This window comes from Diabrotica undecimpunctata, chromosome 9, assembly GCF_040954645.1.
Source record: "Diabrotica undecimpunctata isolate CICGRU chromosome 9, icDiaUnde3, whole genome shotgun sequence".
NCBI lineage: Eukaryota > Metazoa > Arthropoda > Insecta > Coleoptera > Chrysomelidae > Diabrotica > Diabrotica undecimpunctata.
Window position 1 is genome coordinate 93,441,636 of NC_092811.1, and position 12,685 is coordinate 93,454,320.

A 12,685-nucleotide genomic window follows, 5' to 3' on the forward strand; every position below is an offset into this window, starting at 1 on the left:
TCCATTTGACTTATTTATTTTTGCTCTAAATGTTATACATAGATGATATTTTACATGGTGCAAATGATATCGAGACTTTGTACAAGACTTATAAGCAACTTTCTACGAGTCTAAATTCCGCTGGGATACCACTCCATAAATGGAGTTCTAATTCTTCCGAGTTTCTCGACTCTATTTCCTCTGAATCTCAAAAATCTAATTATGTAATAAAACCCGACAATTCGTCAAATAAAGTTCTTGGAATATGTTGGAATTCTCAGTCTGACATGTTCTCTATCTCTCTTCCTGACATTTCTAGTGAACCAAAATACACAAAAAGAGAAGTTCTATCAATTATCTCTTCTATTTTTGATCCTCTTGGTCTAATAAATCCGATTACTGTATCTGCCAAGTTGTTAATGCAAAAAATTTGGATATGTAACTTAAATTGGGATGACAAACTCACAGGAGAAATTTGATCAGAATGGTTGAATTTTCTAGTTCACATTCCTGATCTTGCAAAACTCACAATCTCTAGACCTCTGCTCAATCCGCTCAATATTTCTCGAATTGAAATCCATGGTTTCTGCGATGCAAGTATGAAGGCATATGGCGCTTGTATTTATTTACGGGTTTTACATGAAAATGGAATTGTTTCATGCAACTTAATTACTTCAAAGAGTCGTGTAGCTCCGCTAAAAACCATTTCCCTACCCAGACTTGAATTATTAGGGGCTGTTTTGCTTTCTATCCTGATTTCAAATATCTTTCTTATTATTTCACCAAAGGTCTCTTCCATTGCTTCGGTTAGGCTCTGGACAGACTCCCAAATTGTACTTGCATGGATAAATTCTCACCCTTCTCGTTGGTCAATCTTCGTAGCAAACCGTATAACTCAAATACAGGAGTTAACGCGAACTTATTTATGGAATCACGTAAGTTCTAAAGATAACCCAGCAGATATTCTGTCTCGCGGTACCACACCGGCCCTGCTGGTAGACAATACATTATGGTGGCATGGGCCCCATTTTCTAATGAACTCAACCACTAAATTTAATGAATTTGTTCCAAATATTGATATAACAGATATCCCTGAAATAAAAGCCACTTTACACGCTGTAAATAATTCGAAACCTACTCTATATACAACTTTTTGTAAATTCTCATCTTTCACTCGGTTACAAAGAGTAATTGCATATTGCAATAGGTATATTTACAATCTTAAAAATAAAGAAAACAAAAGAAATGGTGTACTTTCGGCTTCCGAATTAATAGAAGACGAGCAGAGAATAGTTAAAATCATTCAACTAACATTCTTTCAATCAGAATTTAAAGACTTAAAGTATCAAAAAACAATAAAAAATAAGGCTATCTTAAAATTGAATCCATTTATAGACGCATCTGATTTAATAAGAGTTGGTGGACGACTTCGCAATGCAAATGTTTCGTATAATCAAAAATTTCCACTTCTTCTTCCTACAAAATGCCAGGTAGTTAGATCGTTACTTGAAAGAGAACACATTCGCCTATTGCACACAGGCCCTCAAAATACATTGTCAAATATTAGACTCACTTATTGGCCTCTTGATGGACTGAGAGAAATCAAGAGGATCATCTACAAATGTAAGAACTGTTACAGATTTAACGCAAGACCAGCTCATCAAATAATGGCCGGTCCACCCAAAGAACGGTTTCAGGTCTCTCGACCATTCACAAATCGCAATCACAATTCACGGCATCGACTACGGGGGCCCATTTCAAATAAAATCTTCAAAACTGCGACGTGCTCCCATTTGTAAGGCTTATATAGCAGTATTCGTATGCCTCGTCACTAAGGCAGTCCATATAGAGCTAGTGTCCAGTCTTAGCACCGAAGCATTCCTACTAACGTTAAAAAGATTCATTTCACGCAGAGGTATGCATTTATTCGGACAATGCGTCCAACTTTCTTGGAGCTCGTAATCAGTTAAAAGAGCTTTATGACTTTTTTATGGGAACGGATGTTCTACCTACCATAAAAGAATTCGCAGCCTCAACAATAATTGAGTGGAAGTTCATTGCACCTCGATCTCCACATCAGGGTGGAATTTGGGAAGCAGCTATAAAGAGCTGCAAGTATCATTTAGTAAGGATGATGGGCAATAATATTTTTACATTTGAGGAATTAATCACTATTTGGGCTCAAATAGAAGCTGTTTTAAATTCACGACCCCTCTGTCCATTGTCAGACAGTCCAAATGATTTTTCTTTTCTAACCCCCGCTCATTTTCTCATTGGAAGCAGCATGACTTCCTATCCAGAAAAAGATATCTCGACAAAATCCGAAAATAGTTTATCACTGTGGCAGAAATGCAGCAAAATTCAGCAGCATTTCTGGAAATGTTGGTCTAGGGATTATTTAAATCGCCTCCAAAATAAGCCCAAATGGTTTCTGCCCCAAGAAAACATTAAAGTCGATGATCTTGTACTCCTAATCGATGATAACGCTCCTCCTCTAAAATGGCCACTGGCAAGAGTAATCGAAACACTGCCAGGTAAAGACGGCAGGGTTAGAACTGTAAAACTAAGAACTAAAGACGGAACATTTATAAGATCTGTTGTTAAAGTATGTCCTTTACCCCATACTCATTTAGATGTAGGTCACATCAACGGGGGGACTATGTTGCGTAACAACAATACTTAATACTTTTAGTCTATTTTTGTATCATATTATTTAGTTTATTTTTGTATCATACTGTATATTAGTTTAGATATATAAAATTTCTTTGTACTAACTAATAATCTGTAAAGCGCCGTTATCTTGCATTTAAATAACTTTCTACACAAGTTTCTAAAACCTTCATAGAATCGTAACAATGAAAGGATTAGTATTTTCCAAATTACCCTCTGACGCATTCCAAAATTCCGTAAGTTGAGACAAATACCCTTATCAGGTAGTTTTTATCAATGATTTGAAAGTTAAAGGTATTTGAAAAATAAACATATCTTTTAATACGTCGAGGGGTCAGGGGGGAGATTTCGGAATGTTTGTGATTGAGGGGAGAGAGTGGACATCAGTATCAGTTAAAATTCCAGCACTGAAGGAGCGTCAGGCTCTACTCGCCCCAGCGGCATATTAGTCTTTTAAACCAGTCGGTATATTAATAAGTTCGTGTCAATATTGTATCACCGACAAGTGTGTATCATATGCAAGTTATTGGCGTTTAAAATACATTGTATTTGTTTAAATATATTTGTTCAAACGTTCTTTTCGAATCTTCATTTTTCCCAGTTTTCTAGGTGGTCCTTCAAAGAAATATATATATATAAAGTGAACCTATTTCCCTAAGGAAAAACCTTGTTCCCCAAGGGAAAAAACCAGCGACCTATTACTGGTGCGTGAAACAAAGCCATCAGGACAAAGGTGTAAGGACAAACACCTACATCTTCGCTCAGGCATTAATGAGTCTTGTTTGGCCATCTGCTTTTTTATTCCCCTTATGATCCTCTTGTCCCGATACCCAGGCTACCGTAACCTTGCTATGGTCTTATAGTTTATTTAGGGCACTCACAATCCCATACTATCTTAGAATTGACCTCTATAGAATTGAGTGGCTTAAGCGCTGCCTGACTATCTGTGAAGATGGCAACTGAATAGAACGTTCTTTCCTGCCATTTTATTACTTTTACGCAGTGATGGATTGCCGTTGTTTCCGCCTAGAAAACTGTCATATCCTTAGATAGACCTACCGGAAAATGTATCCCTTGATTTGTCCCTACTATGCCCGCTCCCCCACCCTCCGATGTTTTTGAGCCATTCGTTTACCAGGTAGCTGCAGCTTGTATAGGTGCTTTACTGTAGTAAAGCTATATCTCGTAGCTGTATCGGCTTTTAGCTCCTCGATTAGCTTTCTGTTGTCAGTACCATGCATCTGGCTTATACGTCACTGACTATAGATTAATTTGTGCATCACTGATCTGGTTTCGCCCTGTATAAAGTTATGAAGGGGTAGTAGATTCAGCAGGACTTCCAACGCTGTTGTAGGAGTTGTTTTTATGGCCCCCGTAATACACAGGCATGCTAGCTTTTGTGTATTATCTAGTAGCCTTATTGCTAGGTAGAGCAGGAATCAACCCTGAGATCATCGAGGAGATCGAGGAAGAGTACCGCGAGTTACAGTACAATGACCGCTACCATCCAGTAAGTTCCACCACGTGGATTCCAACACGGGGCTACCGCTTGAACATTCTGGACTAAATTGCGACGTATTGAACAGCAAGATCAGCAATTAATAAATTATAAAAACACCATGTTAAAATCAATATTTTTCAGTCTGATTTAAATTATTATTGTTGTAACTAAAATCTTTGTAAGTCGAAATAAAAGTTTTAATTGTGAAGTTCAGTTTTTAAAAAAGTGTTTTTCCCAAGAACATTCATAATTGGCGCAGAGTCAGTACGGAAGTGGAAGAGTCTTTATAGATCCTCGTCACTTTTAAGTGTTTGTCCACTGTTCCAAGAACCAGCCCCAGGGAAACCGTCTGCAGAGTTCACCCGAGGGAATTAGAGAATTAGAAGTTAGAAGAAGCCTTCAGGAGCAAAGGAATGCACATCGGCATCATCTTTATCCTGTAAGCGATTTTATTATTACTTAGAATTAAGAAGATTAGATTTTGAAAGAATTCTTAATAAATCAGACTCCTCTGAGTCCTTAGATTGAATCAGAGCTAAATTAGAAGATAAATAAAACAAAGATTTGAATAGATTAACAAAGATTAAAGTAATTTAAAAATATCTCCTCTAAGTCCTTAGATTGACTTTAGAGTCAGATTTAGACAAAATTGAATAGCTTAATAAATACTATATATTAATAAACATAGAGACTAATAGATAGAAAATAAGTAGATTAAGATTTATATATTTATATATTGATTATTGAAAATTACTATACCTATTTGACCATTGACTATATATTATATTGAAAATTTTTGAAATATGGCAGTTCCACAATTTGACGTTAAAAATTTATGCATTCTTCCAAATTTTGACGGAAATCCAAATGAATTACATGAATTTATTAAAGTTTCTACAATACTTCTAAACCATTATTATGACAGACTTAATGCAGCTAGTATTCAAAACAAATTTTTGCTTCATGGTATTATCAGTAAATTAACAGGTAGAGCTAAAGAAGTTATATCTGTATATGGATGCGAAACTTGGGATGAAATAAAAAACGCATTAATTCAAAATTTTGGAGACCAGAGAGACGAAAATTCGCTTACAAGGGATCTAGTAAATTTAAGACAAGGCTCAACAGAATCTATTATGCATTTTTATGAAAAAATCATGGGACTTTTAAGCTGTATTAATAATTACCTAGAATTACATACGATAAATGCCGATATTAAAAGGAGCAAACAAGAATTTTTCCGTCAACAAGCTCTTACAACATTCTTAGCAGGCCTACGAGAACCAATGGGCTCTGTTATCAGAGCAATGAGACCAGGAAGTTTAGCCACGGCAATACAGTACGTACAGGAAGAAAATAATGTTCGATATCTTCAAAAAAATCAAATAAGTCAACCTTCAACATCAGGAAGAAGCGAAAATTATCAAGAACGCCGACCTCAGAGACAGCAGATGTCTGTACAGATCCAGAAACCATTGTACCAACAGACAAATTTTGCACCTCCACGATGGCAGCAACCAATGAGACAATTCTATCCGCAGAATCAATTTCAGCAACCACATCGGCAACAAAACTTCGATCAATTTAGACAAAATTCAAACCCTCCAGCATTCAGGACCCAGAACCAGTCAAATGTATGGGCACCCAAACCCGGACAGTCAAAGCAGTCTAGACCAACACCTATGAGTGGAATATCAGAAACCACAACCAGAGGCCGTCAAAATTTTACACCAAATTACCGGGCACAGCCAAAATTCACCGTAGAAGAACTTTACAATATACAATGCCACGGAGATGAGCAAGAAGAGAATGCCAACTACAACGATTACTACGAACCTGAATACGACAATTTTCTACAAGATACATACGAAAATCAACCAACCGAATACGAAGAAAACGTAAATTTTCGAGAGGACCCACCAGAAGCAATCGGAACGTAATTGAACTTCACTCATTTCCCGACAAGAAGGAGCTACCCTACATCGAAATTTCTAAGCCTTCTTTACGACTTTTAATCGATACAGGATCTACCAAGTCATTTCTTAATCCAGAAATAGCTTCTTCATATTTTCCAAGTTACATAAAACATGAACCCTTTGTCGTCACATCAATTTTTCAAAACTATTCCCAAAAATATTGTGCCGAAATTCCTTCATTTTCAGAATTTAATTCTGACAGCAAAATGAAATTTTACCTCTTTAAGTTTCACAAAACTTTCGATGGTCTTATTGGCCTCGACAATCTAAAACTCTTCGAAGCCCAATTAAACTTCCCTAAATCGCTTCTAGTTACAAAAGATTCTACAATCCCCATTAAATATTATGAAACAAATAAAACACAATTTTATTCCATTCATTTGGAAGCAAATTCTATTAGCCAAGTGAAAATTCCTGTCAAAGAAGAAAAAGGAACCATCATTATTCCTACCCAAAAAGTACAAGGCGTCGTAGTACGAGAAGCCCTTACTAACGCCGAGAACCACCTCGCCTGGACCGAAATTGCCAACTTCACGTCAGAACCCATTCATCTTTCTCTTATGGAACCACTCGAAAGCAATCAAATAGACATCCAAGATTTCCATATATATTCCATGGAAACAACCTCCGGACCAGACTACATACAAGATATCGACGACTTAATTAAAACCGAACATCTTAACGAAGAAGAAGAGGAACAAGTTCGCCACCTATGCCGAAAATTCTCCGATATATTTCACCAACCAGACACTCCTCTCAGCTTTACTAACGAAGTTAAACACCACATCAGAACCAAGGATGAAGAGCCTGTATATACGAAATCATACCGGTATCCGTATGTGCACAAGGAAGAAGTAAAGAAACAAATCTCTTCAATGTTAGAGCAAGGGATCATTCGACCAAGTCAATCGCCATGGTCCTCGCCTATTTGGGTCGTGGCAAAGAAACCAGATTCATCCGGTAAAATAAAGTGGAGAATAGTAGTAGATTATAGAAAGGTCAACGAGAAGACAATTGACGACCGATACAGAATTCCTCACATTAGCGATATTTTGGACAAATTGGGAAGATGTCAATATTTTACGACCCTCGACTTAGCAAGCGGATTTCACCAAATCGAGATGGCTGAAGAAGACATTCCCAAAACAGCATTTAATGTGGAAAATGGACACTATGAATATTTAAGAATGCCATTTGGACTTAAGAACGCTCCGTCCACGTTCCAACGTATGATGGACAACGTATTGAAGGGACTTCAAGGAGAAATATGCCTCGTCTATATGGACGACGTAATAGTATATTCAACATCACTACAGGAACACATAGTAAATCTCACAAAAGTATTTCAACGACTAAGAGAAGCCCGACTAAAAATCCAAGTCGACAAATGCGAATTCTTAAAAAAGCAAGTTAATTTTCTAGGACACGTAGTCACACAAGAAGGCATAAAACCGAATCCAGCGAAAATTGAAGCAATAGAAAAATATCCAATACCGAAAACAGCGAAAGAAATAAGAGCATTTCTTGGACTACTGGGATATTACAGGAAGTTTATTCGAGACTTCGCAAAAATCACAAAACCTCTAACAATATGCTTAAAAAAGGATGCAAAGATCGAACATACACCCGAATTCGTAGAATGCTTTGAAACGTGCAGGAAATTATTAATGAATGAGCCATTATTGCAATATCCAGATTTTTCCAAACCGTTTAACCTCACAACAGATGCCAGTAACTTCGCTATCGGTGCAGTACTTTCCCAAGGACCAGTTGGCAGTGATAAACCAATCGCCTTTGCTTCCAGGACACTAAATGAAACCGAAACCAAGTACTCCACAATAGAAAAGGAAATGTTAGCAATGGTGTGGGCAACTAAGTATTTTCGACCTTACCTATTTGGAAGAAAATTTAAAATACTTTCAGACCACCGTCCTTTGCAATATCTATTCTCCCTAAAGGAACCCAACTCCAAACTAGTACGTTGGAGATTAAAATTAGAAGAATTTGACTACGAAGTAATTTACAAAAAAGGCAAAGCTAATACAAATGCGGACGCACTCTCTCGAATCGAAATACACACAAAGGAAACTAAGGACATCGATTCACAAATTAAGGAAGTCTTTGATGATTTAGTAGACATGGAAGACGATGGATGGTCAACGACTAATAATCCAGATGCAGATCGAATAATCGACGAGATTGTAGAAGAAAAAGCAACAGAATTAATTCCAGAAAACATCCCAGAAGATACTGTTGTAAACGAAGATCAAAACATGGACGAAGACGGAAATGAAACAATACATACAGCAGTAGAAAACCCAATTCTTGGTATACCTATTTCGGAAAAACCACTTAACTTCTACAATAACCAAATTATAGTCAAAATCGTCAACTACAATCCACGACCTCCAGCAATTATACAAACCTTTCCGAATAAAAGACGTTATCATATCCAGCTGTCGAAAGATCAGTTAAAAGCTGATACCATAAAAATTTTTAAGGAACACCTCAACCCGAAAAAGAAATATGCAATTTTATTTGAAGCAGAAGAAGAAATTTTTGCAGAAATTTGCGAAATTATCAGGAAAACTTTTAAAAACAACGCATATGACTTAGTAAAGTGCAATCTTTTATTGGAAGATGTTAACCTAGAAGAACAACAAAAAGAGATTATAAAAAACTATCATGAAGGAAAAACGAACCATAGAGGAATAGCTGAAACAGAAAGTCAAATAAGGAAACGATATTACTGGCCTAATATGAAGAAGGACATAGAAGATATCATAAATTTTTGCGATATATGTCAAGAAAATAAATACGACAGACTTCCTCCCAAACCAAAATTTATGGTTACACCAACTCCCACTAAACCACTGGAAATAGTTCACATTGATTTATTCCAGACTGATGGACAGAAGTTTCTAACCATAATAGACGCATTTTCGAAGTATGGGCAAGCCTACCCAATAAATGGAGGAAATGCAATCAATGTACTCAACGCCCTATTGATTTTTATAACACATCATGGACTCCCAACAATGATAGTAGCCGATAATGGTACGGAATTTAAAAATGGAGTAATACAAGAATTTGTAGACTCTCATAAAATCTCAATCCACTATACAACACCAGAGAATCCGCAATCCAACGGGATGATTGAGAGATTTCATTCTACGTTAATCGAACATCTTCGAATCCTAAGGAACACCAAAGCAAAGCTCTCGATTAAAGAACAAATGCTATACGCTATAATTGGGTACAATAATTCCATACATTCAGCAACGAAGTTAAGACCCATCGACATATTAAACGGACATATCGACGCAAAAGATCCCTTTGACGTTGACATACAGAAAGTAATACTGAACAATTATATCCAAAATCATAGAGAGATAACAAAGGAATTATATAAGGAAGTAAACCAACAAATACAAGAGAATAAAAATAAAGTCATTGAAAATAGAAATAAATCGAGACAAGACCCTATTACGTATAAACCAAGCACAAAAATCTATACACGAAAAACAGTTACCAGAAATAAATTACTTCCGCGATATTCCGCAAAACATATAAAGAGAAATAACGAAGTGACTGTAAAAACATCAAAAACTACAGTTCACAAGAAAAACATAAAACATCAACCTAAATCAAAAACTAATTCTAAACCGTCCGCACAGGATCACCCTGACGATGAGAGAAGAAGAGAAGATCAAGGACCTGAAAGACAACCCAGGATTAATTCCCCTCAACCTGGGACAAGCAAAGATTCATACTAGTACACACGATTTCATATACTTTTTCAAACTACTACCAATAAAAGAAGAATTTGACAGAATTGAAACCAGTACGACGCAAAGACCACAGCAGTTCAAAATGGACTTAGCCATTACCTTTTTCGTGTATTATATTTATCCTTCATTTTCTTGTCCTATCTTATTAATCTTAACTTATCCGTCCAAACTTATCTCATCAATCTTCCGCCCAGATACAAATTCAAAACCCCAATCCAGAGTTACATAAATTCAAGGACAACCATCCCAGAGCAACCGCTAATGCTTCCCAAAATAAGGACCATAGATATTCAAACAGCGATTAAATTCAAATCATTAAGGATTTGAATCATCAATTCTCTAAGGAAGATGAACATCTAGAGACAATTAATCCGAAATTATGGAACCATAGCCATAACCATTTTTGGATGACTCCTTTATATATCTTTATTACAATAATCTGCCTCTATATATGTTACAGGTATAAAACAAATAACAAAAACCCAACTCTAGCGACGAAACTCCAGAAGAGGCCAACTCAACAGTTCTGTTCGTCCCTCACAAAACTTCTTCAGGGGATGGAGTAGTTACAGTACAATGACCGCTACCATCCAGTAAGTTCCACCACGTGGATTCCAACACGGGGCTACCGCTTGAACATTCTGGACTAAATTGCGACGTATTGAACAGCAAGATCAGCAATTAATAAATTATAAAAACACCATGTTAAAATCAATATTTTTCAGTCTGATTTAAATTATTATTGTTGTAACTAAAATCTTTGTAAGTCGAAATAAAAGTTTTAATTGTGAAGTTCAGTTTTTAAAAAAGTGTTTTTCCCAAGAACATTCATAATTCGCGCAAGAAAGAGGGAACTGTACAGGAAAATCCGTACAGAAAAAAGAAGGCACTGGAAAGAGTTGTGTGAACAGCTGGATGAGGACATCTGGGGTCAGGGGTACAAGATCGTCATGAAGAAGTTCCATGCGTATTCTCCTTACGAAATGCCTATGGATAAGAAGCTTGAGGTAACAAGCAGATGTCCTTGTCCGGACGGCAGATGTCATGGTGTATAGAGGGATGAAGGAGCTGAGCGAGCTGTACCCTTTACCATGGATGAACTTATCGAGGCATTGGGTTCACTGAAGACTCGTAGGTCCCCAGGACTAGATCAGATACCACCTGAGGCGGTGAAGGGTCTAGGACGGGTGGAACCTGCGTGGCTTCTGGAACATATGAATGCACTGCTGGAAGCACAAACTTTTCCTGAGCCTTGGAGGACATCAAGGTTAATACTGCTTCCCAAAGCTAGGGAAAAGTATCGCCCCATCTGTCTGCTTCCATGCATCAGTAAGCTGTATGAAAGGATGCTGCGAGTACGCATAGACGACATGATTGAGAGGTCAGGTGGTTTATCAAGGAGGCAATTTGGTTTTTGCAAAGGGAAAAGCACGATTGATGCAATCATGAGTGTACTCGAAGCATTGCGCAACAGAGGGGATGAACATCGCTGGGCGGCTCTGCTGTTGTTTGATGTTAAGAATGCATTCAATACGTTGCAGTGGAACGAGGTAATGAAGGCAATGGAGGAGAGAGAATGTCCTGGTTACCTGATGAATGTGGTGGCGGAGTATCTGTCCGAGAGAAGGATTATGGTGGAAAAGGGCACGATCGTGGACGTGACGACCGGGGTACCCCAGGGATCTGTCTTGGGCCCGACGCTATGGAATCTGGCATATGACGGGGTTATGCACTGTGAATACGGAGAGGGTACAACCCCCTTCGCATTCGCGGATGACCTCGCTGTACTGGTAGTGGCTCGGGATGAGCCAGATCTCAAATACCGGGTTAGAAACGCAGGCGGCGTCGTAAAGAAATGGATGACGCAGCACGGACTGAAACTTGCGACAGAGAAAACCGAAGCCATCATTCTGAAGGGGACAAGGAATAGGCAAAATATTGAATTAAAATGTGCGGGAGCATGTCTAACACCTAAGAAACATGTAAAGTATCTAGGAGTGACATTGCACCAGAATGGAAAATGGGGAGAGCACGTGCGGGAGGTGGTCCGGAAGGCTGCGAATAGTTCGGCTGCGTTGAGGAGGGTGATGCCGAACATTGGAGGACCCAAATCCGAAAGGAGGAGGGTCTTACACGGTTTTGTACAATCGATCGTCCTCTACGCGGCACCAGTCTGGAGCGAGGCGGTGGAGATAACTGCCTGTAGGAGTCTCATGACACGAGTAGACAGAACAAGTCTGTTGCGAGTGGCATGCGCCTACAGGACTGTGTCTGCGGCAGCCTTATGGACCATCACTGGATGTGTTCCGTTGCATGTTTTGGCGGTGGAAAGAAAAGAGCTTTATGAGAGAAGAGGTCCAAACCTTACTGTGGCCGAGAAAAGACAGGAAAGGGAAAGGTCAGTTGAAAGATGGCAAGAAGAATGGAACAACACGGAAGATGTGGCACAGTGGACGAAAATGCTGATCCCGAACATAAGAGATTGGGTGGACTGTGGCCACAGGCGACTGGATTATTTCCTGACGCAGGTGCTCACAGGACACGGGTGTTTTAGGGCCTACCTCTATAGGATCGGAAAGGCTGATACAGATGAATGCCTATACTGTGGATACTCGGACACTGTGACACATACGATGTTAGATTGCAGCAGATGGATAGTGGAAAGGAACACAATGGAGAGAGAGACAGGTGTGAATTTTGTTACAGTGAGAGAAATGATTAAGAGAATGATTGAAAATAAATTAGTTTGGACCAACATACACAGCTAT

The 12,685-nt window shown here is 38.3% G+C and overlaps 1 protein-coding gene across 1 annotated transcript; it reads left to right on the top strand.

The window, feature by feature from the left end:
• The first annotated feature begins 1,969 nt into the window (after positions 1-1,969).
• On the top strand, positions 1,970-2,662 carry LOC140451239 (uncharacterized). The gene has a single exon (XM_072544974.1). It carries the CDS (start codon positions 1,970-1,972, stop codon positions 2,660-2,662), a length of 693 nt encoding a protein of 230 aa, XP_072401075.1.
• The last annotated feature ends 10,023 nt before the right edge of the window (positions 2,663-12,685 follow it).